This window comes from Sitodiplosis mosellana, unplaced genomic scaffold (genome assembly GCF_009176505.1).
Source record: "Sitodiplosis mosellana isolate CC-2019 unplaced genomic scaffold, AAFC_SMos_1.0 Smas_scaffold_6226, whole genome shotgun sequence".
NCBI classification, from domain to species: domain Eukaryota; kingdom Metazoa; phylum Arthropoda; class Insecta; order Diptera; family Cecidomyiidae; genus Sitodiplosis; species Sitodiplosis mosellana.
This window is the reverse complement of record NW_022601467.1, coordinates 15,592,117-15,619,355: the sequence shown is the minus strand read 5'-3', so window position 1 is coordinate 15,619,355 and position 27,239 is coordinate 15,592,117. Positions and strand designations below refer to the sequence as shown.

General features: G+C 37.3%; 6 protein-coding genes across 8 annotated transcripts; 3 read left to right on the top strand and 3 right to left on the bottom strand.

Moving 5' to 3' along the window:
• Window positions 1-88: 88 nt before the first annotated feature.
• On the bottom strand, window positions 89-6,561 carry LOC129578183 (probable RNA helicase armi). The gene is made up of 10 exons (XM_055466361.1): window positions 6,273-6,561; window positions 5,419-6,161; window positions 4,592-4,871; window positions 4,018-4,531; window positions 3,116-3,844; window positions 2,318-3,047; window positions 1,609-2,214; window positions 1,226-1,519; window positions 819-1,108; window positions 89-756 (listed from the first exon to the last, which is right to left on the bottom strand). The coding sequence occupies exons 3-10, from the start codon at window positions 4,776-4,778 to the stop codon at window positions 618-620; spliced, it is 3,489 nt and encodes a 1,162-aa protein (XP_055322336.1). The 5' UTR covers window positions 4,779-4,871; window positions 5,419-6,161; window positions 6,273-6,561; the 3' UTR covers window positions 89-617.
• On the top strand, window positions 6,523-15,109 carry LOC129578184 (importin-4-like). 2 transcript variants are annotated; one of them, XM_055466363.1, is made up of 9 exons: window positions 9,499-9,896; window positions 10,009-10,177; window positions 10,280-11,200; window positions 11,295-12,294; window positions 12,401-12,529; window positions 12,678-13,320; window positions 13,423-13,501; window positions 13,615-14,651; window positions 14,768-15,109. In XM_055466363.1, exons 3-9 carry the CDS (start codon window positions 10,992-10,994, stop codon window positions 14,884-14,886), a joined length of 3,216 nt encoding a protein of 1,071 aa, XP_055322338.1. In that variant the 5' UTR covers window positions 9,499-9,896; window positions 10,009-10,177; window positions 10,280-10,991; the 3' UTR covers window positions 14,887-15,109. The 2 variants fall into 2 exon arrangements, with proteins under 2 accessions (XP_055322337.1, XP_055322338.1); XM_055466362.1 differs by lacking the exons at window positions 9,499-9,896; window positions 10,009-10,177 and adding an exon at window positions 6,523-7,067 and having other exon boundaries at window positions 11,028-11,200.
• Window positions 15,110-15,291: 182 nt separating this feature from the next.
• Window positions 15,292-17,344, bottom strand: LOC129578187 (uncharacterized). Of its 2 annotated transcripts, none has more exons than XM_055466368.1 (3): window positions 17,223-17,344; window positions 15,885-16,183; window positions 15,292-15,803 (listed from the first exon to the last, which is right to left on the bottom strand). In XM_055466368.1, the coding sequence occupies exons 2-3, from the start codon at window positions 16,176-16,178 to the stop codon at window positions 15,420-15,422; spliced, it is 678 nt and encodes a 225-aa protein (XP_055322343.1). In that variant the 5' UTR covers window positions 16,179-16,183; window positions 17,223-17,344; the 3' UTR covers window positions 15,292-15,419. The 2 variants fall into 2 exon arrangements, with proteins under 2 accessions (XP_055322343.1, XP_055322342.1); XM_055466367.1 differs by having other exon boundaries at window positions 16,318-17,240.
• Window positions 17,345-17,363: 19 nt separating this feature from the next.
• Window positions 17,364-20,067, top strand: LOC129578181 (acetyl-coenzyme A transporter 1). The gene is made up of 3 exons (XM_055466359.1): window positions 17,364-18,479; window positions 18,554-19,308; window positions 19,383-20,067. Exons 1-3 carry the CDS (start codon window positions 17,792-17,794, stop codon window positions 19,560-19,562), a joined length of 1,623 nt encoding a protein of 540 aa, XP_055322334.1. The 5' UTR covers window positions 17,364-17,791; the 3' UTR covers window positions 19,563-20,067.
• A 572-nt stretch (window positions 20,068-20,639) lies between these two features.
• LOC129578180 (probable ATP-dependent RNA helicase Dbp73D) lies at window positions 20,640-23,292 on the bottom strand. The gene is made up of 4 exons (XM_055466357.1): window positions 23,057-23,292; window positions 21,325-22,966; window positions 21,041-21,214; window positions 20,640-20,952 (listed from the first exon to the last, which is right to left on the bottom strand). The coding sequence occupies exons 1-4, from the start codon at window positions 23,077-23,079 to the stop codon at window positions 20,752-20,754; spliced, it is 2,040 nt and encodes a 679-aa protein (XP_055322332.1). The 5' UTR covers window positions 23,080-23,292; the 3' UTR covers window positions 20,640-20,751.
• Window positions 23,293-23,435: 143 nt separating this feature from the next.
• On the top strand, window positions 23,436-25,716 carry LOC129578182 (cyclin G). The gene is made up of 3 exons (XM_055466360.1): window positions 23,436-23,993; window positions 24,173-24,705; window positions 25,084-25,716. Exons 1-3 carry the CDS (start codon window positions 23,436-23,438, stop codon window positions 25,154-25,156), a joined length of 1,164 nt encoding a protein of 387 aa, XP_055322335.1. The 3' UTR covers window positions 25,157-25,716.
• The last annotated feature ends 1,523 nt before the right edge of the window (window positions 25,717-27,239 follow it).

The window sequence follows — 27,239 nt, the reverse complement described above, 5'->3', positions numbered from 1 at the left end:
ACTATACCCATTCGATTTAGTACTGAATTTTTTTCTGAATCATACAAACGAAACGATTAAGTCGAACAAATAAATTAGACTTATTTCATTAGTTTTGTAACAAATGTTTCGTAGAATTTATTCAATTTTTCAATGGTTCATCAGTTAAGATTATGAAATATTTCATGAAAATCGAATGATAGGCATTCGCCTGCTTTTTCAATGACAACTTTTTTTTTTTGTATGTTGAAACAACAACAGAAAACTGTTGATAATATTACATTCGGTGCAATCGATTTGTTTACATTTGGATAATTTTTTTTAAAGCCATAAACAAAACGAAAATGGCTATGGTCAACTTGATACGAAGCACTCTAAATCCGCCTGAATGTGAATTTAAAATGATTTTTTTGCTAACAAAAATTCCCAGAATTTTTTTTTTTGGTTGCAGTGAGGGTTGGAAATTCCATTCCATTAAAGAATTCTAATGAAAAACTCTTATAAAAAATAGTTTGCTAATATGAGAATACTCTATGTGTAAAAAATCGATTCGATTGTGATCGTCCTGACATGATTATTCAATTTTCTGTGCAAAAAAATTCAATATTGTTCAATTACGTTAAACATAATGTTGAGACTTATTCTAATGGCTCGCGTACTGTTTTCGGTATTTCACAGCCAGAGTATGTTCCATTGATGAAGCAATCGTAGATGATTTGTCGCCAATTGTCGTCCAGCGCCAAGGCACGTGGGTTGCCAATAATAATGAGAATTGCTCTGAAAAGAATGCATTAAAATGGTATAAATTATGTGAATATTTAGTATGTTTATGGGCTCACCTTGCGCGACTGATGGCGACATTCAATCGATTTTTGTTGTTGATGAAGCCAAGACCGTATTTGCCATCGTGTGAAATGTGTTTGGGTTGAGATCTCACAGTTGAAATGATGATGACATTTCTCTCTTGCCCTTGAAATTCTTCGACGCTACCGATTTTCGGCAGCTTACCGTCATGGCATGCATCGCACTGCAGTCGAATGTCTTTCACTTGTAACGCATACGGAGTTATGATACCAATGTCATCTTCGGTTAGACCGGATTTGTATAATTCGCCCAAAATCCATGACACCTGACAACAACAAAAAAATATGTTCCATGAACACACCAAGTGTGTGTTAAGAAATTGTTTCATGTTGATATTGCAAATGGCTATCGATACCGTCAAAAAATAAACTTTAATTGTTACCTTGTTGATTTCCGTTAGATTTCTCCACGATGTTGAATTCGATGGCTTTTCATCCTTGCCCATAACGCCCATGAAATAAACACCGTACTTTGGCGAATGATTCAATTTGAGATTTGGATTGGCGGTTGACTGGAACGTTGTGAGAATGCGTTGTTCATCGCTGTCTTGGTCCGAAATGTTTGGAATCAATTTTGATTCGTACGATAGATTGCTGTATGCCGATAGAATGCTTGGCAATGAACGATAGTTATGCAACAATTGTGTCACCATTCGATCATCAAAACCACCTTTTCGCTGCAATTTTGAGAAAAAAAAAATTGTTTCAGCCTTATTTTCACTCGATCGAGATAAAAATGAAAAAAAAAAGGAATGAATTTTCTTACCCCAACGTCTTTGTGATATGGCAACCGATCTAAAAGTCGTGATAGCAAACTTTTGTCCAAACCGCACTTCTTTGCCACTGGTGATAGTACAATTGGACCCAGTTGGTGTGGATCACCCGCCAAAATGATTTGACCGTAATCCTTGTCAATCAAACAAATCGGAATTGCAATTTCTGGCTCTGTGCATTGGCCAGCTTCGTCGATGATGGCATGTGTAAAATGGCCGGCCTTGAATTTCATTTGCAACAAATTACCGTATGTACTGCACGTACTGACCAATATGCGATGCAAGCTAATCACTTCTGAGTCACACTGCACGCGTATGCCATTTTCAAATGGATTTTCCGGTTGAACGGTTGATCTTGGCGCGGCAATGGAAACAGTTATACAATGCTTACGCAAATCATCGGGTATTTGGCCGCGTTCAATGCTGTTCTGACCAACGATTCGGGCAAATTCACCCACTTTCAAAGCACCACTATCAGCCAACAGCTTTGTTATCAAATTAGCGGCACTGTTTGACGGAGCCGCCACAACTAAACGGCTATTCCCTTTCTTGTACAGTTGCAATATGATTTCAATCAATGTAGACGTTTTACCGGTACCCTTATGGGGAGAAATACACTTTGTAACTAAAATTGCTTCGACACATGTACCTGCGTTTTGTATTCTGAGTGGAAAATTACGAAAATCAGGTTCAATAGCTTACCGGTGGTCCAAACACCAAATATGGGCACATGCGAACTTCGCCTCGCAGCACACTTACAACGGCTTGTTTTTGAATTTCATTCAGCTTCGAATTGTACCATGGTACCTTTTGTCTTGGATAATCCAAAATTATGTCGCCTTCAATCAGTTGAACGTCCATCTGTGGTCGTTTGCCCGACTTGATTGTATTGGGGAATAAATATTCCGAATTGCCGTTCAACAGCTTCTTGAACACCCGTTCAACAGCATTGTGTTGCTTGATAAACTTTGCGCGTGAAAAATTGAAGATTAATTTATAATCTTCGCCACCGTACAGACTATGGAATTCGTCAGCGAATTTCAACAGCAGACGATTTCTGGTCATTTTGTGTATGAAACCTTGATACTCTTTCGGTTTGTTGTTCTGCGTTTCAAGCAAACTTTCGGCATTGATCATATCTCCAATGACGATGGATGGACGGCACTCGAACACGTTTTTCTTCATTTCGTATGCCAAGTACTCACCATCGCGTATAAAATGTCCACGATCTTGATCATACATTCGGAATTCATGACGCATGAAAATCTCTTCGAAATGCAACAATTTATGGAAGAAACGAGCGTAATTGTCTTTTTTCAGTGCGCTAAGCAAATCGCCGCTGTCGCGTTCAAGTAAATCGTAGATGTCGACGTTGTTATTAGCTTGCATTACCTCTTCAAACAATTCCTTCGGCACCTCAAAACGATCCAACCTATTCACGAATGACAACGAAAATTCTATTAGCCTTTTTGAAATCGAAAATCAAACATCTGAACTCACCGGTTATCGATGAAATGCGGTGCAGAGACCGGAGCATGACCTTTGACCACTTCACGCTTTTCCGAGTAAATTTTTTTCGTGTATGCCTTTGAATGTGTAATGCGTGCACCTTCGATTTCATCGACATTTTTCACATCCATCGTAATGCATCGACGCACCAAATGCTTGTTGTCAATTTTAAAATCGATTTTGACTTTGTGCACACCGCTGATAATGCCAACCAACGCAATTCGATACACAAAATTACCGCCTGACTTGACATCATGTGGCTTGTACAATTCCGTGCAATCGACTTGTGATGCAATGAGTTGATTCCTGAGTGTTGCTGAAGAAATGCGGTGCGTGCGATCAGATTTATTCAACACAGTCAGTTCGATGACCTTTTTACCCTTTTGTTCACTATGTTCACTATCAAATGACACCTTCAATGCATCACTTTTGGTGAACAGCAAATCACAATCTTCACTGTCAATTTCATCATCTGATTCCGGCTCATTGTCATTATCGCCTGCCATTTGTTCAAATGCACCGGCTCCGACGTTGTGTTGGTTTGATCGGACTTTCCAAAGTTTTATGCATCGATAGAAGAATTCATGATCATCAATCTTTTGATGGCTCGAAATGACATCGGCGGCGACCGTATCACCTAGATTTGGCACTTGATTCTGATTACTTGAATGTTGCAGAACATCCAAGTAGAAAATGTACTTTTTGTCAATTAGTCCATAGCTGAAAAGAAACGCCAACAATTTGTGATTATTTTGTGTTTCAGGTTAACAGAGACTCAAATATAGTCGAGCATGGAAAATCATGGACAAATATCGTAAAGTCTCACTGAAACTGTACAAATGAGTGAAATAGATACGTATTTGCATTTTATTCAATTCTCTCTAGGTGCATACCGCAATTTCTTCTTGAACGATGTAATTTGTCCCGTAATAAACTTTTGCTCGTTCACTTTCATCCCATAGTAACCAATCACTACGTAGTCAGCTGAATTTTCCCGGTTGATGCCAAATTCCGCTTCGATTTCCACCTGATCGCCAACCATTGGATTGAATCCACATCCAATTTCGCTGATCACCATTCTCATCGGTTTCGTAACTTCCGCGCATTCCATAAATATTTCACCGTTGTGTTTGAGAATGATTTCACCCCTCAACACTCTCATGTAATTGTTCAACGGTATCGGACTGTTGGAATCGTCATCATTTCCATCTTCATCCATTGTCCAAAAATCTTGGTCGATCGACTCAATTTTGTAGATGACAATTGGCTGATCTTCAGATATTTTGCGTGCAGTGCATGTCACACGGTCACCCTTTTTCACTTTCTTGTGTGCCAACGCTTCGCTGTTGAACATGTACTTGTCATCGATTCGGCCTTTTCCATCCGAATACAAATGTGTCACTTTGCCTGGAAAACGGATTATGGAAGTTTAGTAAAATGCTAGTGATATGGGATGACTCATTTTACCTTTGTATCGAAAGAACACGGCGTCCGGCATATACGATTCCTCAACGTGACGATTTGGGTCGCCAGCATCTTCATCATTACCAAATGAGTTTATTTTATCCAAAATCGCCTGGTATTCCTTAACATAGTGGTCTCGGGTTGGCTTTGGCGCAAATAATCTGTTGTACAGATAACTGGCAAGATACATTTTGCTTGGGTTTTCGTGTCGATTGAGAAGCGTGGTCTGGACTACACTGCTATGCGCTCACACTTGCAACGATAACTCAGTTGTTGCGTTGTGCTGTTGATTCGAATGAAACAAAATGTCAACTGAAGTAAAACTCGGTTTAAAACGTGTATGAGCTGAAATTGTCGCACACTACGCAACTGTACATATTCCAACAAAGAGCAATTTCAAGTGCATTATGGTTGCTATTGTTATTAGACAAAATTTCGGAATTCAAAATGGCTAGGACTTGAAGAAATGTTTAATATAAAAAAGTGTATGCAGTGAAATTTGATGCCATACACGTGAGTTACTAGGAGGGGCAAGGAAACAATGATTTTCATTCGGCTTTAAATGCGATTTGAAAGGGTATCGAAATGATTACCAAAAAATGAAATGATTGCCTTAAGGCAATAATTATTTCTAGCCAAATGGAAGAGTTTAAAAATGTCTTGGATTTTATTGTTACACGACTGTAAATTTCTTGAAATTGCTTTTTGCGCGAATAGTTTTACAACACAGCTAAGTACACACAGTAAAAGTTGAACTTTGTGAATTTATTACACTAGAACAGAAAACAACCAAAAAACTAATTAAATAATATAATCAAATGGATATTTACCTCTGGAAAATGATTTCCCAATTAAATGCGTTTTTTTTAAATCAAAATACAATTCGGCTGCTCACAAACCCGTATCGAATTGATGTAGCTATGCAATTTGAAATCATAACAACACACAGTTTGACATTTGCGAAAAACGACAGCAGCGCTCCCTTCGCAAAGTGGTCTGTAAATTGCAATAAATTTATCTTTCTCTCACCTGAAATACAGAATATTTACTCAATTGGAATATAAGATTTTTGCTCCCAATTGCCATGATATCCAATCATTTAGTCAGATTTTTGAAATACATCTTCTACGCCAAATAATATCCACGGCAGGAAAAAAAATGCGAATGTTTAAAATTGGTCTATATTTATTAAACAACGGCTATTGACTAAGAATATAAAATAAATATCACACCCAAAATCGATTTGGTGCGACAGGGGCAAAAAATACATGCAAAATTTATTATTAGACTCATGGTACGCCGAGTCCATGTATTGATTTCCTAATCAGTCTCGATGGATGAATGAATGAGAGAAAAAAAAATCGAGAAAAAACACTTAAAATAGAAATTCTTCATGTTTGAAGTTGATCTATGCTTGTCCGATGTGTTTCTCTATTGGTTCGTATTGCCATTCCGTTTCTTTGATGAAATTCAGTGATTTTCGTAGTTCAATCATGCGGGCTGTTTGAAGTTCCTCACTGACTTTTTTCTCACATTTCTCCATAAATACCACAAAATTGAACGCTTGATTTTTCTACAAAGAATCCAAAGAAATAAGAAAATACGTCAGCAACACTTCGTCCAAACAAATCCGCTGTAATTTAATGTTTTCTAGAGAGAACACCAAATATAGGGCTTTACTTACTTTTTTTCCACCTCGAGCAAATGATACAATTAAATCCTTTTCCAGATCGGATGTTAACGCTGGTTCCATGGTGTTTTAGAAACTGAACAAAAACAAAATCCAATATCGAACGACCAAGTCAAAATGTTTTGGTAGGAGAGATTCCGTATGCAAACAATGTTTGTTATGACAGTTCGTTCTGCACGAAGAGTGTTGTGTGTCATTTGTGGTGCGAGAGATAGCAGCGCCAAGTTTTTCAATCGAAATCGCCGAACCGATTTCGATTTCATGGCAAAAGCAGCATGCTTGTACACAGAATTTTGTTAGGTTAGGTCTTTGGTAAGCCCAACTCACACACCAATCGGCTGCAAACAGATGTAACATCGACGGTATACGTACACGCACACACCGTTGCATGCCGATACGAAAAGCGCGCAATACCAAAAAAACACGAAATCTCCGCTCAATCAGATGTGCGTTCGGTTGTGTCTCTGTGTGTACTGTGCAATATAAAAATAATTTTGCACAATAAAATTCATCGAGTAGTCGTTTCCTTGTGTCGGAAAGCATCGCAGCTAACACATTTGCGGGCATCAGATTTCTTGGGTGTTGGGAACAACGTGAATGATTCAGTTGTTCGAATTCAGTGGCAAATCAGTGAATTTCAAAGTGTGAATAATATAAAAAGGAGTTAATCCCTCGAAAACATAATCAACTCTCAATTAGACGGATTAGTTTATTGTTGTTTTCTTTTTATTGAACATGGAGCAAATCATCGCTAATTTGTTGGTCGCCGATAACGCAGTTATCCAAAAGGTATGATACATTTGATGTAGACATGAAGCATTTTTGTATATTCTGATTTTTGTTACTGTTGCTGTTACGAGTGGGTTTTTTCCTGTATGAACACGCATTGAAGTGATTGCAGTTTTTTTTTTCAATTTACGCCGCTAGCAATGCCATTGCGATGACAAGCACGTGGTTATCAAATCGTACAACGCGAACAATTATTCTAATACCCTTTTTTTTTGTTAAGAAATTTATTCTATTTCATTCGTTAGATTGGTTTTTTTTTGTTCGTTCATATTGATTCGGCGTTAAATACCATATCTCCGCACAAGGTTTGGATGAATCCACACCTTTCGTCGTTGCAACAGCGTTGAGTTTCGGTTACGGAACTGAGCGTGTCATTGTTCTCCATAAAATATTCGAATTGAAAGAAAAAAGTGTATGAATTTATTATTTACCGTAAATAGACTATAAATAAAAATGGCTTGAATCAAATCAAAGGCGCATATTTTGTGCCAAAGATGATCATTTCAATTTCATGCCAAAAACAAAAGGAAATGAAAAACGAACAAAAAGAACGCAAAATGATTGTGTTTGTCAATTGAGAATGTTGTTATTGTTTCCGTTTCGAAGAGAAAAAATTTGTTGAACAATTTACACCTTCAATAACCATAACATCGAGAGTCGCATGTTTCATGTGCCAAATGACTCAATTAGATGTTAATGATAAAGTGTGTTGAGCGAAAAATGACTTTTTGGTAGGCAAATCACCGTTTTATTGCTGCTTGTGGTAGTTTCTATGCGAACATTTGTTGTTGTTTTTCGTTCGGTGTGACCACTCGAAATGTGCATTCGTGTACGAGACACACAGAGACAGGGATACGAAGATGGTGACAATGCCAACGAACGATACAACAAAAAAGAACGCAAACGAGCGGCAAGAATAAGATTTCAACAACAACAACAGCAAATATGAATAGCAGAGAATATCGCGACGCACACACAATGGGGCGCGCAAATATTTTTGTGAAGCGGTATACAGTGAGCGTGGCTTATAGTGACACAATCAAAAATCATCAAGTGTGATTTTGATCCGTTTAACAAAAGAATGTGAGCTCATTTGTACGCATACGCATCGAATTTATCAGTGCGTGGTTCGATCATCATTCTCGATCGAAAGGAGTCATGTGCTCTTCCTGCAAATTCCATGAATTTATTTATACTTTTGTTCGAATCCAAAACGCACGCCGTTTTTCTTCTTCTCCTTCTTTCGATTTTATTCTGTATCTGTATCATATTTTCGGGGCCAGCTAAATGTGTTCCTCATGTTGAACACGCAAATTTCATGACTCAACACGCTCACTCTAATCAGGAATAATTGTGCGCTAAACGCTCAATCGCGTTTCGTCTATCTGTCTGTCGTTCCTTGATGATAAAATGCGTGTTACTGTTTTGACATTCATCTCGTTCGCGCTATTTGCTGTTCATGTCTCTGATTTCCATTTGAATTTCATACATACAAACTAAGACATCCTCGCATTCCGAGCGGCTATCGAAAGAATAATCGTTTGATTATTTGGAACGCAATTTATTTATTCTTAACGATCGCATTTTTTTTGCTTTGCTTTTTCGACTTCTTTCGATTTATAACGTGCCACATTTTCAACAGATGAAAATAAGTAATGCCATTTTGACTAGACGAACTCAATGTTTCGATCTTTTTAAATCCAGAAAATTGCAAAACCGTATCATAGACACAGTCATAAGACACAGCCGTTTTTACCGTCAAACACATAAAAATTGTCTTCTTGTTCTTATGATTCAGCAGATGAAACATCTGCTCTGTGATTTTTCAATACAATGCTTAATAATAATAAACACGTGGCTGTGATTCAGACACAATGCACCTTTTTGAATGTATGTAGTATATTTTTGTCGACTCAAGCAGAAGAGAAAAAAACATTGTAATGTATTGTAGACGTTTTCATCACATTGCCTTTGCAACAAAAAGAAACAACAAATCAGCAGTTGAAAAAGAAATGTGAATAGTGTTTGAATGCAGGTAAAATTCATACCATTCCGTCCAATTGCAATACAAGCACGCAAAAAGGTATGTTTTTTCCCAATGCAGTAATTAAAAGCGATTTGCATGAGCAAGATCAATGCTACTGCTCAATACGTGTACACAAAGTCATAAAGAGGATTTTCATGGAAATGACTCGTTTCATTTGTTTTATTTTTTTCTCGCAAAAATCATAGAGCATCCGTACTTATCATTGCCCCATTATGCGTCTGGCTAATGTTGCATTGTAAATAAGTACATCCCACACACACACACAAATTTTGTTTTGTCTAGTTTTCCTTTCCATTTCTCCTGTTCCCTTGAAATCCGTATGCAAATATTGTTTCAATCAAGAAAATCAACTTATTGTACCACCATTTTGTCTTTGCAGCAGTAAACAAATTAGTTTACGGCAGTGCACCGAAAGTTAAAATATTCTTTGGCCCAAAGCAAACATTCGTCGGAGGTCAAAAAAGATAGAAAAACAGAATGAGTGCCAATTCCTACTAATGTTCATCGAAAATCATTTAAATACTGCATATCAACCGCTTCAGTTGTCAATTCTCAAGCCATTTTGCAAGTTAACATATCACAAAAAAAAAGAAAGAAAGACTATTTTGTGTGCCCAAAAATGTGGTCAAATAAAGAGAGTAGTACGTTGATTATCATCATCGAAAATCAAGTTTCAAGTGCAATTCCAGTTACATCAACGAACAACAATCACGAGTTTACGGGCAATTTACTTGACATTGTCCGCGATTGGAATCTCATCGCTAATAATCTGAATCGAACCGGTGAGTTGAGAATAAACTTCGTTGAACATTTTCCCCCAAAAAGGGAGAAAAGAAAAAAAAAACGAAACAATTTTTCTAATGGAAAACCACTGACCATTTTCTGATTGCCCAGTGTCTGATTGCAAGAAACAATGGCGTGAATTGGTGCGTCAATTTTTATTTGCAACAAATCGAGTTAACATTGATCAAAGTGACGCTTATCGAAGTCCTGTCTACTCAATTCATTGGCGACACATGGAACAAATGATGTTTCTTATGCCATACGCCGGCAAATATAAGCGGTAAATAGAAACATAGAGCAAAAAAAAAAACAAACGGTGTGAAAACATACTAGCGCATTTTATTAATACTTTTTTCGGATACCAAATTTCTATTTGTTTTAGATATGAAAAACCCGTTGATTCGATGGAAATCGAAGATACGGTCGAAGAAACAGTTAGTACCGAAGCGAAACATTGTGAATTTGATAGAATGACACCGCAACGCTTGAAAGATGTCATAAAAGAGATATTGAAAACCCGATCAACACCAGCTTATGCTCAAAATCTATTGAACAATCTCAAGAGATACTATCACGAAGAAAAGTATCTGGATAAAATCACATACATGATCGAATTGAATACCGATGGCTGGAGACAACATGATAAACTCAAATTTTTTAATTGGTACTACAAACAATTGCAAAAAATTGTAGCCAAACGATAATCACTGTCTCTGCTGGAGACCATTCCACACACACACAGACACAATCCATAGGGTGGAAGCATCAACAAAATTCAAATTGGCGCGCTGTTTAGTTCAGAAAAAAATTATGAAATTACATTGATTTTCCTATTTGAATTGAGGGCGCTCGCGTCGCCACAGTTGTTTTCGGTCTTAGCTTCCACCCGATGACACAATCTCAAAAGAAGTAACATTTTACAAGAAATCTAGTACAACCGAATTTATTAACTGTTTTCTTTTTTCTATTCAACTTGAATTAAATAAAGATACATTTTAAGAAGGATAAAGCGATTGCTGAACTTTTATTTCATTTATTTGTTATATGCCATGTTGCCTGACAGAATTGTTAATTGTTGAAGCTGTAACTAACATATGCGATCTCTTCTTCTTTTTTTTCGTTTGACACAGGCGACAGCCGATTTACAGGAAGCCTTCAAGCGGCCAGAAGCAATCTCAGCTCTCTGTGATGTCATTGTGAGTTCACCAGAAGTGCAACATCGGCAATATGCTGCCGTTTTGCTTACCAAACGGTTGGGCAAATTGCGAAATTGGCAACAAGTGCCAACTGATCATCAAGAAATGTAAGTACTCTGCATGCCCCTTTCAATTCCATCTTCGAATAATGCAAATGTCAGAATGTAACCGAAAAACATGATTTTCTTTTATTCCATTTAGTATGAAGCAGGGAATGTTGAATGCTTTGGTCAATGAAAAAGAGAAGCCGGTTCGTAATGCAATCGCACAATTTGTTGGAACGCTTATCAAGCATGATTCGCATTCGCCAGCTGGCACATACACGTTGCAAGTGCTGAAATTCGTGTTCGATCACTGTGCATCGGAAAATGTTGCCCAACGTGAAGTTGGCACATCAATTTTTTCCACACTCACAGCAACCGCACCCGATCAATTTATACCGCATATTGATACCATTTGCGAAATGTTTACATCGGCACTTTTGGCCGCTGAACAATGTGAAAATATGGCAACACCGGTCATTTCGAACGTTTTATTAGGAATGTGCAATTTGGTGCCATTCATTTTGGGTCACAACAACGCCGAGGCCACATACCAAAAAGCCATTCCACACATTGTCAAGGCATTGGCCACATTCGCTGTGCACGATGCCGATCAATTCATGAAATCGTTCGATGTGTTGGAAAATCTTTGTGATTACACACCAACTTTGTTGAACGGTAGCTTGAAGACACTCATCGATTTCTGTTTGGGAGTATCGAACAATGAACAATTAGAGGATTCGGTGCGTGTTCGTGCCGTGTCATACATCGGTTGGTTGGTGCGTTTGAAGAAGAAGGCGATTATCAAACAGAAATTGGTCGAACCAATCGTTCAAGTGGTATTCAAATTGATGGCCACCGCACCAGAAGAGGGTGACGACGAAGATGAAGAAGAATACTTTGCCGAAGAATCATCACCAAAAACGTCAGCCACACAAACGATGAACGAATTAGCCTTACACATTCCACCAGAGAAATTGATTCCACCATTGTTGGCTTTGTTGGAGCCAGCACTTCAGGCAAACGATCCATTGTACAAGAAAGCCGCTTATCTATCGATTGCTGTCATTGCCGAAGGATGCAGCGAAGCCATTTGCAACAAATACCTTCGTGTTCTTTTGGACTGTGTTAAAAATGGCATCTCCGATCCAAATCCAATTGTAAGTGGCCATAAATGATGAAAAAAAGAATCGCATTATTCTGATTTTGATACCGATTTTAAGGGATTGAGAATTTAATATTGAACATTTCATTTGAATTCGTTAGGTTCGCAACGCTGCCTTCTTCTCATTGGGCCAATTTGCAGAGTTTTTGCAGCCAGAGATCAGTAAATATGCGAATGAAATTTTGCCAATCCTTTTCGAGTTCCTTCAAAGCCTTTGCAATGAAATTAGAGTAAGTGGTTTTTATCTCGTTTTGTTTTTTTTTGTTTTTTTTTTCTTCAAATATTTTGTACCGAAAAAAGAGGAAAAGTATTGACCAATTGAAAAAAAGTTAAATTTTTGTAACGACTTATCTAATTTCAATGGTTATTTTATTACAGAATGGTCAACCTGAGCCAAAATCAATTGAACGTATGTTCTATGCGCTCGAAGTGTTCTGCGAAAATTTAGAGGATGAAATTATCCCACATTTGCCAGCATTGTTGGAACGTCTCTTTGAAACACTCAATCCGGCCAACTCCGTGAAGCTGCGCGATTTGGCATTGGGAGCTGTGGGTGCGGTGGCACAAGCAGCAAAAAGCAACATGTTACCATATTTCCCACAATTGATCGAAGGATTGAAGGCTTATTTGGTAAAAACTGATAACGAAGACATTTTAGAATTGCGACCACGAGCCATTGACACACTCGCAACCCTTGCCCGTACAATTGGCAAAGAAAACTTTATGCCATTGGCCAATGACACAATGAACTTTGCCCTCACTCTCCTCTCCGAGGCCAACAACGAAGAGCCAGAGTTGAAGACGAGCTTGTACAACTTGTTGAGCGCATTGTCTGAAGTTGTTAATGCTGAGATGGCACCATTCCTACCGAAAATTGTCGAAACAATGCTTGACAGCGTGAAGAGTTCAGAAGGTTTGGTTCCACAGTTCAAAGGCGACAAAAATGGCGATGGAGAAACTGATGAAGAAATCGACCTCGAGCTGTCAGATGATGAAGATGACGAAGACGATGAAAATCTTTGTAAGTTTTTTTTTCTAAATTCATCCTTTTAATATACTTGGAAATAGCGGTTTAGTTCAAACAAAAATTAATAACATTCATTCAATTTGATCTCGATTAAAGTCTACAGCGTTGACAACGCTTACTGGGATGAGAAAGAAGAAGCAATCTTGGCATTAAAATTGTTGGCTGAATACACTGGGTGAGTTGAATTTTTTTTTTTAGATGATACTTGTGAGAAAAGTAAGAAATTAATTCGATTGAAAGATCGAATGACAATTATTCCCGATTTCTAAAATCATTTTCCGTTTATAGACCGGCTTTTGCTCAATACTTGCAACCGTGCTTCGAATCAATTTACAAGCAATTGGATCACGTTAACATCCGCAAGTCAGCAACTGAAGCATTGGCTCAATTCACGGTTTCATTGTTCAATTTGAATAATATCGATGGTGCCAAAAATGCTGTGTCAATCATCGTTCCAAAGTTCGCCGAAGAATTAAAGAACGATGAAGACATCCATACAGCTATGGCTGTGTTTGAGGCATACAGCGTCATCTTGAACACCATGAAAAGTCAAGCTTTATTCAATGAGGACATAAAAAATCACATTTTCAGCTGCATTCATGATGTGCTTGCATCGAAAGTGGCATGCCAATTCAACGATAATACTGGCGATGAGGAAAATGATGATAGCGAATATTTGGTTGCTCTACGTGAGTTGGCTGGTGAGGTGCTGCCAAAATTGGGACATTCACTTCAGCCACAAGAGTTTGAAATGTACTTCAGTCGTGCCTTACCATTGCTTTTGGAAAAATTGGAAAAATCCCGTAACAATGAAGATTTGAACAGTGAACGCAGTTTAGTATACGGCACGTTGTCAGAATGTTTCTCGGCTCTTCAACAATGCACAGCCAATTGGTTCGATACTTTGTTACCACTTTATTTGGCCGGCGTTCAAGATGAATACGAGGAAGCACGTCAGAACGCTGTCTTCGGTTTGGGTGAATTGGTACTGTTCAGCGGAGAAAAGGCATACGCACAATTCCCACAAGTGTTGCAGGCATTGTCACAGATCGTTGCGGTTGAGAAAGAAGAAGGTGTACTTGACAATATTTGCGGTGCATTGGCTCGTATGATCACGTCAAACAGTACACTGGTTCCTTTGGATCATGTGCTACCAGTTTTTGTACAGAAAATTCCACTTCGCAAAGACTTCCACGAAAACAAAGCCGTCTTCAAAGCGTTCCACGTCCTGTTGGCTCAAGGTAGCGAAGCTTTCCTCAAAACATTGGATCGCGTCATCGTGGTTGGCCTTCATGTTCTTGGCGAAAACGAGTACAAAGATGATGGTACGTATCGAAAATAATTGATTGGAAAAACTTCGTCAGCCTATTTTTTTTTGTTGCATGAACTAAGTACATCAATTTTAATTTTCAACATTTTTTCATTGCTTTTTCCCATACAGAAACTCGAAACATTTTGGCTGATTTCCTACGGGATAGCCGCCAACGATACCCAGACATTTTCAATCAAATTGTTGTCAATAATGCACAACAAGCTCAATACGCCAGTCTCTTGAATTAGTGGGATTAATTTTTAAATTATTTTGTTAACTGTTTACAATTTTTTTTCATTTCAAAATTATCCAAAACGTTTTTTCTTACTCCATTTTTCACTTTATTTTATGCAACATCACGACTCTGGTGGTCGCCTTTACTCATTTTAAGTTAGAAATGATAAAAAAAAATCAAATTGAAAAACATTTGGAATGCATACCATTAAATAAAGAATTCAATGCAAATAAAAATGTTTGTTGTTTAGATTTTTTCATTGTTTTTTATTACAATTTGCCTGTTTGACACAGACGATAGCGATCAGAAGTTACAGAAGAGAAACTTGTATGTAATCTAACCGCACAATTCAAGTGCGGTTTGCAAGTGTTGAATTAAGTGTTCGATCGACGAAAGTTCATAAGGAAAAGTCAAATTATTTCTCTGAGTTGGTATCTTTATTATGAAAATTTATTTTAAGAGGAAAAATCATACGATACTTAATTATTTTGTTCGGAATAATGAAGGCATTTTTAGAACATTTTCTTTTTAAATTTTAAAATTGGCTCACTTGTTCTGATTACTTTTGTCATATTTCTGACATTTTTGACAATTTACTTTTAATGTATTTAATATTTTTTCTTTTTTTTCAATTTTTTCCATCTCTTCCTTATGCTTCTTCGCCATTTTGGCCATCCATTGCTCATGCTCCATTTCCATTTTTGCTATCAACAGTTCATGGTCCAATCTTTTCTGTTCCATTTTATGCTTGTGGTCGATTTCCTTTCGCTCTTTTTCGATTTCCCACTCTGCTTTCATTTTTTCGATCTCATCTCTTGTTTGTTTTCGTTTTCTCGTTTTGCTATTTTCATGTTGTGGAGACGAGCTGCTTGATGAACTTGAAATCGATGGCGATTGGATTTTTGAGTTGAGATTTGCACGTCTGCTTACCTAAAAATAGGCACATAATGATTATCCACTCAAATCAATACAGTTTTAAATGTTATGTCTGAAGAATGTTTCAATAAATACTTGAGTAGAATATTGGTGATGTGAACTACTTTGGCAATTAACGGGACCGATTCGGAGTTCTATCAGCTGTGAATTATCAATACCAAGCTTCGGCTCTCGTGTTGAACTAATGGATGAGCACACTGAAACATCCTCTTTTTCATCAGTTTTGGAAATTTCGGTAGGCGGTGGTTGATCTAAACCATCTTCGAGATTAGGTGATAGTTGATCTGAACCATATTCAAGCTCATCATTATAATCTGTCGATCCAGCCTCAGCGTAATTTAGTTTCTCTCTTCTGTTTCGCAATTCCATAGAAACTGTTGAAAAAAAAATATGAAAAAATTGATTGAATATCAAATTAAAATTGAAACAATTGTTCAGAGTAAATCACGTTTTTTTATTTTTTTGTTGTTCACTCATTTTGGATGATTTTGCGCTACTGAACACTTACCGAAAAATTGCAACGGTAAAATCATTATGTGTTTTTTTCTTTTCATAATCTTCGGCATGTCTATTGCAATTTGTCTATTGTTCTCTTCAGTATATTTCAATTATTGTGCATCTAGCACACGCACACAAACCATCTCAAATATCTCTCGATTTGAATATTTCATTCGTTCCAAATTTCTTGTTTAGATTTGGAAATAGTTTTCCATTGAGTCAATTCGAAAGTTTCCGCCGTTTTTTTTGTCTAAAAATACATTTATTGCAAAATAAATTGAAAATGTACATTAACCAATGTATTCGCCATCGTTAGCTATGACTTTTTTTTCTTTCCCATGGCGTGCAAATGTCTGAAAATGGTTGTTTGGCCGACGTTTAACTGCAATGCAAGTTCGTTTTGCGTTTGGATTGGGTCTTCATCCAATAATGCTTGCAATTCGACATCTTCAATCGCTTCTGGCCGACCTGAACGTTTTTTGTCTTTCAAGTCAAAATCACCACTTTTGAATCGATGAAACCATTCTCTGCAGCTTCGTTCCGATGGAGCTTGCTCGCCATAAGTATCTGACAGCATTCGATGAGCTTCAGCGGCAGTTTTCTTCGAATCAAATAAGAAAAGAAGGGCCCCTCGAAAAAACACCTTATCACGATCCATTTTCAATCGATTCAAAAACAATGACGCAGAACGAAAAATGAATCTTTCTGCTCTGAGTTAGATTGCTAAATGTCACATCTACAAAATGCAATTGGATTCACTTGTCAAGCTACGCTCAGTTACAACTGACATTTAAATGTCAGCGGCGGAAACTTTCGAATTGACCCAATATTTATTTGCATGATTTTTTGAGAAAGCGAATAAACAACAAAAATTGTAATAAAAATAGCGTATGAACGTTTTGTTCGTAAACTTGCATGAGTGGGTATGTGTATATAAGATGATATCTCATTTATGAGACATTGCTGTCAATTTCACGAGAATGGCGCTATGAAATCAGTGGCAGCACATAAACGATTTTTTCATAGGTGTAAATGCCATCTTTTGACTGAAATGTCAATGGAAATTCAAACAAAGCACCAATCCACACTTGAATCTCAGTGTAAATGACAAGTTTATAACGCACACACATACACATTCCAAGTACGTATTCATTTGACAGGTCTCATATTGGATGAGTGTTGAGCGATGTTATTTTCGCTCTATGCATGTAATAAACATGTACGGCGACGTGTCTTTTTCAATCAAATAAAACCACAAAAACGTTCCAATATTTCTTTTTATTTATAAAAACATTAGTGATTATTTGGAAATCAAAAATCGAACTGATTAATATTCAAAATCACATCGTTTTAGTCAATATTTGTATGGAGTGAAATAATTGTGATTGGAAAAAGAGCACCAGTTACATACGTAGACACGATACGACGTAAAGGGAAAAACCCGTTTCGAATTGACAATTCTGAATGAATAAAACTGAATAAAAATGAGTAAAAGGAGACGTTCTGTGGACTATCCAGAACTAAATGGATATGAAAAGACCGATATAGGTGCACCATTGCTGGGCATTGAAAGTCATAAGCACGATCATGTGGAACCGGACATTCGTGGTGATCGTGCAAATATTGCGATCCTTTTTTTCCTCTACCTACTTCAAGGCATTCCATTAGGCTTGACGGCGGCAATACCGATGCTCTTGCAAAATCGCGGTGCGAGCTACAAACAACAGGCAGAGTTTAGTTTTGCCACATGGCCATTCAGTATGAAATTGCTGTGGGCACCGATTGTTGATTCACTGTTTTGGACCCAATTTGGTCGTCGCAAATCATGGCTGATTCCAACGCAGTATTTAATAGGCATTTTCATGCTTGTTTTGTCGTCGCATGTGAAATATTGGCTGGAAGGTGGCCACCTGGAAGATAGTGTTCCGGTATTGACAGCACTATTCTTTGCGCTAAACTTCCTTGCGGCAACACAAGATATTGCTGTCGATGGTTGGGCATTAACAATGCTCAAGCGATGCAACGTTGGACACGCATCGACATGCAACAGTGTCGGCCAAACGGCTGGCTACTTCTTCGGCTATGTCGTGTTCATTGCTTTAGAGTCAAAAGAATTTTGTAACACATACTTGCGTACGATTCCAGAGGCAAATGGCCTAATCACATTACCAGGTATTTTAACATTGAAAGTAATTTTTTCTAAAAGATTGATCGAACTCTATTTAAAATATGATTTTCCTTGAAAGGTTTTCTCTGGTTCTGGGGACTTGTTTTCTTAGTAACAACAACGTTAGTCGCTATCCTAAAAACGGAACGAAATCAATTGACTGACGACAAAGATGCCACTGAGGAAGAGTTGAACATTGTCGACACATACAAATTGCTCTGGCGAATCATCAATATGCGTCCAATTAAAATCTTAGCCGCCATATTGTTGACAGTGAAATTCACATTTGCCGCATGTGATTCGGTGACATCGTTGAAACTAATCGAAGCTGGCCTTCCGAAAGATCGACTAGCATTGCTTGCAATTCCGATGGTGCCTTTGCAGATTTTCTTACCGCTGGTCGTTAGTAAATATACAACGGGACCAAAACCAATGGAAATTTACATTAAAGCCATTCCATTCCGAATTTTGTTCGGCATTTTTGCCACTGGAATTGTTGTTCTAGCTCCATATGCTATTCGTTCAAATGGCGATGTGCCCATTTACCTTTACATCATATTGCTTGTGAATTATTCGTTCTATCAAGTATGTTTATACTGTATGTTCGTCGCAGTGATGGCATTCTTTGCGAAAATCAGTGATCCAGCCGTGGGCGGCACTTACATGACACTTTTGAACACGATATGCAATCTGGGTGGCAACTGGCCGACAAGTATTATTCTCTGGTTAGTCGATGTATTGACTTGGAAACAGTGCATTAGCAGTCAAACTCGCCATGATGATCTGGAACTGTTGAGATTCAACAATACATGCCAATCAAAATTGGAGGAGGAGGTTAGTAATAAGCAATAATTCCAATTGTTAATCCAATATTTAGAATGCATGCTTTGTTCTTGTTGTCATTTCAGTCATGCGCGAAAATGGGCGGAAAATGTGACACAACCATCGACGGCTACTATTTAGAATGTTTGATCTGTTTAATCTATGGAATTGTATGGTACAAATGGGGCACCACGCAGATTCGTCACTTGCAGGCAATGCCAATGAAGGTTTGGCGCGTGGTGAAAGGAGACAAATCCAAGAGATAGCAATTCGTCTAAATCTTTCATAGAAACGACGCTGAATTTTTTTTTCTCAAAATACACACACACACACGATTTAAAATTCCTTTTTTTTAATACCTCGCAATAAGCCTAAACACGCGTCAGGTAGAATGAATTTTTTTTGTTCCGTTGTTTTTTGTTTGTTGTTTGGTTTGAAAAAAAAAATTTAAACGAAAATTGGCGGGCATTAGAATGTCCGGATGTTCACTAGAGTGAATCGATTGATTTTTATGGAAGATTTAGAGACACATTTCAATAGAGCATATATTCCCACAGACTGGTTTCTGGTCCGTCTTTAGACAGTTCAAATTTATGCGAGATTGTGTGTGAAAACCAAGTTACAGTAGCTATACAAATCAATCACATTTAAATGTAAATAATTATAAAATGCACAAACTAATTGAGTTGTTAAATGTTTTTCGTACACATTTAAGAAATATTTATTGAAAATAATATAAAAACAAATTTATGCTGGAATTATATTCGATACGAATTTGATGGTTGTTAATTTTTTTTCTAATTTTTTCTTCAAAATTCATTTAGTCTACTCACTGACTTGCTTTTTTGTTTGTTCCGAGGAAACAAATAATTTGTAGAAATGGGAAAATTTGTTACCAGAAAAAATACACAGTTAATTTTCACAAAGAAAACCCTAATTAGGACTACTTGTTTACAAAAAAAGAGGTAAGCACGTATATTCGTTCAAGAGCTACAAGATTATAATGAAAATCTTCGCCCATCAAATGTTTTCGATAAATGTTTTTCATTTTAAATGATCGTGAAAGCCAAGCGGTTTTCTATCATTACAAATGTGGACAAAGTATTCGGTTGGTAGAGAATTTATCACATTGTGAACCATCTCCACTTTTGGGTTTAAATGTTTTTTTTTTCGATATGAAAAGAATTCCATTCTAATGACTTCAAAACAGATCTCTCTCGTCTATTTTGTTTTCGATGAAGTATAAATTTTATCAAAATTGATTCAAAAATACAGCTAAGCATGTTGCAGTAGCTGTGCAAATTAATAACATTTAAATGTAAATATTGAAAAAATGCGTAAACTATTGTTAAGAAATATATTTATTGAAAAAAACATTTTAAAAAAATATTCTGTAGTTATTTTAACACGAATTTGATGGTTGTTCTCTGTTTTATTCTTTTTATTCGTCTAAATTCATTCACTCGCTTCGCTGACTTGTTTTTTCTTCTTGTTTCGATTCTTATTTTTGCCTTTTCGTTCTTTTTTATCCTTGGATTTGTCTAAATTCTCCCATTTCCAACTCTCCGGTATGTTGTACTCATCGTTGGCCATGCCATTGAAATCGTTTCGTTGCACCTGAGATTGCAGTTGAGCGATCACACTACGTTTGCCACTCTGAAATATCAGAAGAAAAGAGACATTTTCATTTAATATTCATTTAAATATTCAAGCATAATCGCAAAACGATTCTAAATTGACTCACATTCGATTTGTTCTTTTCGTGCAATTGTTTTTGCAATTGAACTTGTTTCTCTCGTTTCAGCGCGATTTGCATTTTTTGCAGTGCTGTTGCATAATCCTTGGCCCTTGATTCTTCCGCGTTATCAGTGACTTTAATCTCTTCAACGTTCTCTTTTCCACCGTCTTTGATAATTGCCTAATGAATTAATAACATTCCGATTGTTTCCGATAAGAAATAGAACGATTAGTTTGATTAGAAATTGATCACAATGTATTGTAATAAGATATACTAAAACAAAACCTTACCTGGAAAGCATTCAATTCACTGGCGACTAGAAGTGTGACAGCTGTACCAGGCCGGCCAGCACGAGCGGTTCTTCCGATACGATGAATGTAGGTTTTGACGTGGCGCGGTGCATCGTAGGATATCACAACATCAACGTTTGCAATATCGATACCACGAGCCAAGGCATCCGAACAGATGATACCATCGACCTTTCCCGTTTGGAATTTCAACAGTACCGAATTTCTCGTACTAGGCGTTAAACTCGATGAGAGTTCTTCAATTTTCATATCATCTCCTAATAAATTTTGCAGCACATATGATAATCGATGCGCCGATTCACCGCTATTTGCAAAGCATAAAAATCGATTCCAATCGTTTTCCTTCAGCAATGTGTACAGTGTAAGTGGTTTGATATTGGGCTGGGTGAGGCAATACTTCTCCGTCAATTCGGATGGTGTTGTGTATTTGCCAATGAATTCGCCACGAACCTTCAGATTATCCATACCACCACCAAGACTATCGGTCGATTCAAACTGTTTGACAATCGATGTAAACAATTTTGGTGCGAATAATTGCAGGCTCTGAAGTTTCTCTGGGTCTTGAGAGAGTGTTGCAGAGAACAAAAGCTTGTGCGGTTGTGTTGATGCATTATTATCTAAGTCATCGTATGACAAGAGCATCGGTTTGCCGGATAAAATCGAGTCGCTCTGCTCTTTCACGTGTGAATCCAAGTGATAAAGCCAATTGTTTTGAATTTGCTCCATGATTCGATCGGCTTCGTCCATTACCAGAAATTTCAACAACTTCAGCGAAAATCCTTTTGTTGAGTGAATATGCTCAACTAAACGACCGGTTGTGGCTACCAGAATATCAACTTTTGAATAGTATTTCCCTTCAAACTGTTCGACCAGTTGCTGTTGTTCGATTTCAAAGGGTGTAAACTTTGAGAGTAGCGCCACTTTCAAGTTAGTTGCTTCGCACAGTTTTTGGAAAATTTTCAACACTTGCACAGCCAATTCGTTTACGGGTAGGACGATTAATGCACGAATTTCGCGCGATACACGATTTGACAGATGCTGTACGATTGGAATGGCATAGGCCAGTGTTTTGCCCGAACCAGTCGGAGCCGATACACAAACGTCACGTGGCCGAAATGGTGTTGGTTTGTTGTGAACATTCAAAATATACGGCACCACGGCTTCTTGCACGGGAAACAAATGCTCGATATTCATTGATTCAAGGCACTTTTTCAACTCTGGCGAAATATAGTCAACACTTTCGATGAGTGTCGATTTTTCGGACAAGTTTTTCGAAATAATCGTTGGATAAGCCAGCCAATTCGGTAGCATAGCATCCACTGTGACTTTTCGTTGGAAATTGTCATTGCCTAAAATCATAAAATCTTCACCCACATCGCGTGATTTTCGATCCTTTTTCACATCTTCAGCAGTCGATTCGGCCTCATTCACTTCCATTGGCTCAGCGGTTTCTGCATCATTTTTAGCCTGATTTTCCAATTCTTGTGCCGCCAATCGAGCTTGTTCTTCTTCTAACGCCTTCTGCTGTTGTTTCACACTTTTCTTTTTCTCAATATTCCGTTTGAGCCGCTCTAATATCCGTTCCTCTTTGCGTGGATCATTTTGTTTCTCTTCGGTGTCATACCTGAAAAATACCGACACATTTTACTAGCATTAATACACAGTGAAGCGACACCAATTGTGGCAAATAATGATGCGATAAATCAATACAAACCGTTGAACAGCAAATAACTCCATTTTAAAAATTAAAAGAAATTTATTTGGCGTGGGAAAATAAATTGCAAGAAAATCGGTTCGATTTGAATAACCTCGATACGTTTATTTACATTGGAAGCATGTTTTGACATTGATTGTCATCTGGCACGAGCACATGCACGCATCGAAATTTGCGCGTTCGCAACGCCGCCTCCCGGATTCCACGCAAACCGTGGCATAGTGGAAAAAAAAATCTGAAGAAGAAGAAGAAGACACGAGTCTGTCATTTCATTGTTAAATTGTAATTATAAACGAAGTGTTTGATATTTGGTGATCCAGAGAAAAGATAAATAAAATAAAAAGTGTTTGCCACCCCGTATACTAGGCCAGGCCTAATCATGTCTTTCACTGATCGCTACTCTGTTAGCAATACAATGCTGAGAGATGGGAATTCACCAGATTGTATTGCTGGCACGTCGGAGCAGCCAATGCAGCGAAGATTGAATTGTGCCCAGCTTGAGGATCGGGGTGCTGCAGCAGTAATACAAGGAGCTTGTGTGTATACACAACTGAGCGTACTACCAAATGAACAGCTATTTGGTAAATTATACGAATCGCTGGCATTGGAAACGAAATTCCAGCCATCATTGTTCCTGCCAGAGGATTCGAATAATGGTGAAGTTACTGTTGGCGCACGAGACGGAGCAGCGCATGTCTTGCGTTGTCTGAAAATGTGGTACGATTTCCCAAGTGATGTACTTTTTGTGGCCGTAAATCTGGTGGATCGCTTTCTCACCAAAATGCGAGTGCGTCCCAAGCATATGGCTTGCATCAGTGTTGGATCGTTCCTGTTGGCTGTACGTCAATTGAAATTGAACATTGCTGACACCGACGATTTGGTAGCGATTTCGCAATGTCGTTGCACATCAGGCGATGTTGAACGCATGTCGACTATTGTAAGTGTAATACCGTTACCCATGAACTATGAACGTACTCGTTTTTGATAGCTCTTTTCTTTTACTAATCTCACAACCACGCAAAAAATTGCGTTTCACTAATGACCTTTGACCCACTCATTTTGGTGCCATTTTCTCTAAATTTTCATTTCATTCCGATGACTCTATCCTCTGTGCAGGTTGCAAGCAAGCTTGGCGTTCAAATGGAGGCCGCACCAATTACACCACTAACATTTCTCCGCATTTTCCACATCGTTCTGCACCGCGTTGCTGTGGAATTGAATCTTCAGGCGTTCTTTGAGTCGACCATGATCTTTCATGATTTGGTCGCACGATTGGAAATTTTAGCATGCGAAGCCAGCTGTGCTAGTATGCGTGCATCGGAATTGGCATTGGCATTGATATGTACACATCTCGACGAGATGATTGCGGCCAAACTTGGTTCGGACAATGATCATGTTCAGGGTCTTGTACAATATGCAATTCAATTGCAAAATCTATGCAAAATCACCGAACATGGATTCTTCGAGACGCACAAAATCGTTGTTAACATTTTGGAACATTACAATGGACAACAGAAACTACCGCATCGTCAACGTTTGGTCTGGAAACTCTCGTCAAGAACATTACGAGTGCTTCGTCCAACCGATCGTCTAACATCCCATCTACCAACAATTGAGGAAGACAACAATCATAACCCACTGCGAACAAGGTACCATTTGTTTTTTTTTCTTCTTCTTCTTCTTTCTTTCTTTTCTTTTTCATTCCAATAATCCAATTGCCCAAATTTAAACTGCAATAAAAAGCGAGCAAAAGCCAAAAATGAGCCTAACAACAATTGGACAACAAAATAAATAGAAAGCTATTTCGACACAAAGCCGATTGTTTGCTTGAAAATTTGTTAATTTCGCATGTGTCGCGCGCGCACATGAACCGTTATTTCTTTCGGTTTTGACTCATTTTGCTTTCGGCACGTTGTAGTGATTCATTTGTTTCACATATATGTAGGATACAATAATGTGTGTTGATTCACACACGACCCCAATTATCATTAATGACCATTTTGTTTATATTTCTTCCGTCCGCACAGAACTGGCAGTGTTTGCTCTGAAGAAGGTGAAGATTGGCCAACATCTCCTATTCTTCCAATCTATGAAAAGTAGAATCTGCGTGCACATCCCATTCATCGAGAGAAGGAAACTTTTTATGAACAACCAACCCAAACACCACCCGAGTGTGAATTGAGGGATTTAAATTTGTCAACAACAAGAAAAAGCAATCTTTAAAATCATACTTCTTTTTTTTCTTCATTTTATATCTCTCTGTAAGAGGGATAGAAAAAAAAACCTATTCAAATTTGAATTCAATCTTGAAACAATTGACTCCGAAAAATCGAAAATGTAAAAAAAAGTTTAAAATTTCTTTCCTAATAACATCCAACAAAAAAAAAAGATTAAAAAATGAGATACAATAATTTAAATGTTGTCGAAACAAAAAGAAAACAAAAAAATGTACTATTCAGGACATCCAGATTGATTGCGTTTAGAAAAAAAATATTGTGTTGTATGGAACGTGTGTGTAAAATTTCGAAAATATTAATTAATTTCTGAGAATATGAAAAAAATGAATAACAGAAAATACGATGAAAACGATAAATGAAAAGCAAGCAAAAATGATGAATACATTTTCAAAGGAAATATATTAATATAACGCGAAGCAAAAAGTAGTTTCATTTCATAATATTCAGTTGCTTTTTTTATTTCAATATTTAGTTTTTTTTTTGGTGTGTCGATTGTTGTTGCTACAAACATCAATTTGTTATCATCATGGTTATTTGTTCATTTACTATGCTAGCATAGCTACGAAAGTAAGGTCAAACTGGTGTTGCATAAAACAAAGAAAAATCCAGAAATAAAAAAAAAATACGCAGACGAAAAAAAGACAGCAACAACAACAGCACCACCATAGTAAAACCGTAGTGAGATAGAAAAAAAAATATGGAGAGCATACAAATGGCCAATATATATAAACCTAACTTCGATTCATCGTCTCTTTGTATTGAATTTCTTTTCCCTTTTGCGTACTTCTTTCAGCTTTATTTAACTCTACTCCATTAAATGAATGCAAACCAAAAGAGCAAAAAAAAAAAAAACGTCTGACTCACACACATCGCATTGCAAAGCAATTGTTCAATACATGTTTCTCATACACGCAAATACATGATTTCACATGATTCAAGTTTATTGCGTATCCATGGTGTTATTTTAGCACCAACAACAAAGCCAAACATAGTTGATAAATTTTCTGTCAGGGTGCGCTTATCTACCAATACATACAAACGACGGTTCGCTTGTGCGTACGTGAGTGCGTCCGTACGTGTGTGTGTGTGTGTGTATTGGTATTGTTGGAATTATCACGTCAATGTGACGAAATCGGACTAATTTATTTTTGGTTTGTTTATGCTTCTGTTGTACGGTATGAGCGTCTAATTCGATGTTATATATATATATATATATATATATATATATGTCTTATGAAAGGCTTGCTAACACTTTACTTTCATATCAATCATGAAACAAAGCATTCCAAAGCAATTTTATTTGATATGTACAAGGCTTGTTTGCTCGTTTTTTTTCGTTTTTTTTATAAACAATGTGGGCCAACACCATTTTCAAAAATAAAACAAACAAACACATGTTTGAGTAGTCGATTTTTTCCCCTCGCTTTTTGTTGTGATAAAGTTTTTTAAAATACTAACATCTGATCGTATTTTATTGCCTTGGTCTCGATCTTCGCGAAATATTAAATGCACAATATTGTGAATTCAACTTCATACAAATGTATATTTGCTCAAGACGAAGCGCGAATTTATAGATAATCTATACATTTCGAAAGGAGTTTTCATTCCAATATGAGAGTCATATATGTTTACGTTTTTGTTCACCTTTTTCGTATCGGGTCGTTCGCATCAGAAAAATGAAGCAGTTAACATTGTATAACGGACTGGATACTCTTTTTATTTTGATTTTATGATATGCAAAAAATCGATTTTTGTTCTTCTATCTTGATTAGCGACGATTCAAAACATTTGATCGAATACAGTTTGTTGCATAATTATAATGGTCGATTGACTTTTTTTTCTTTACAATTTTTTCTAACAACTTACTTCTCTTTTGTCTGATTAACAAGATTATTCCCATATCGATTTGAGCGGCTGTTGACTTTTTTCCTTATATTTGCTTTAAA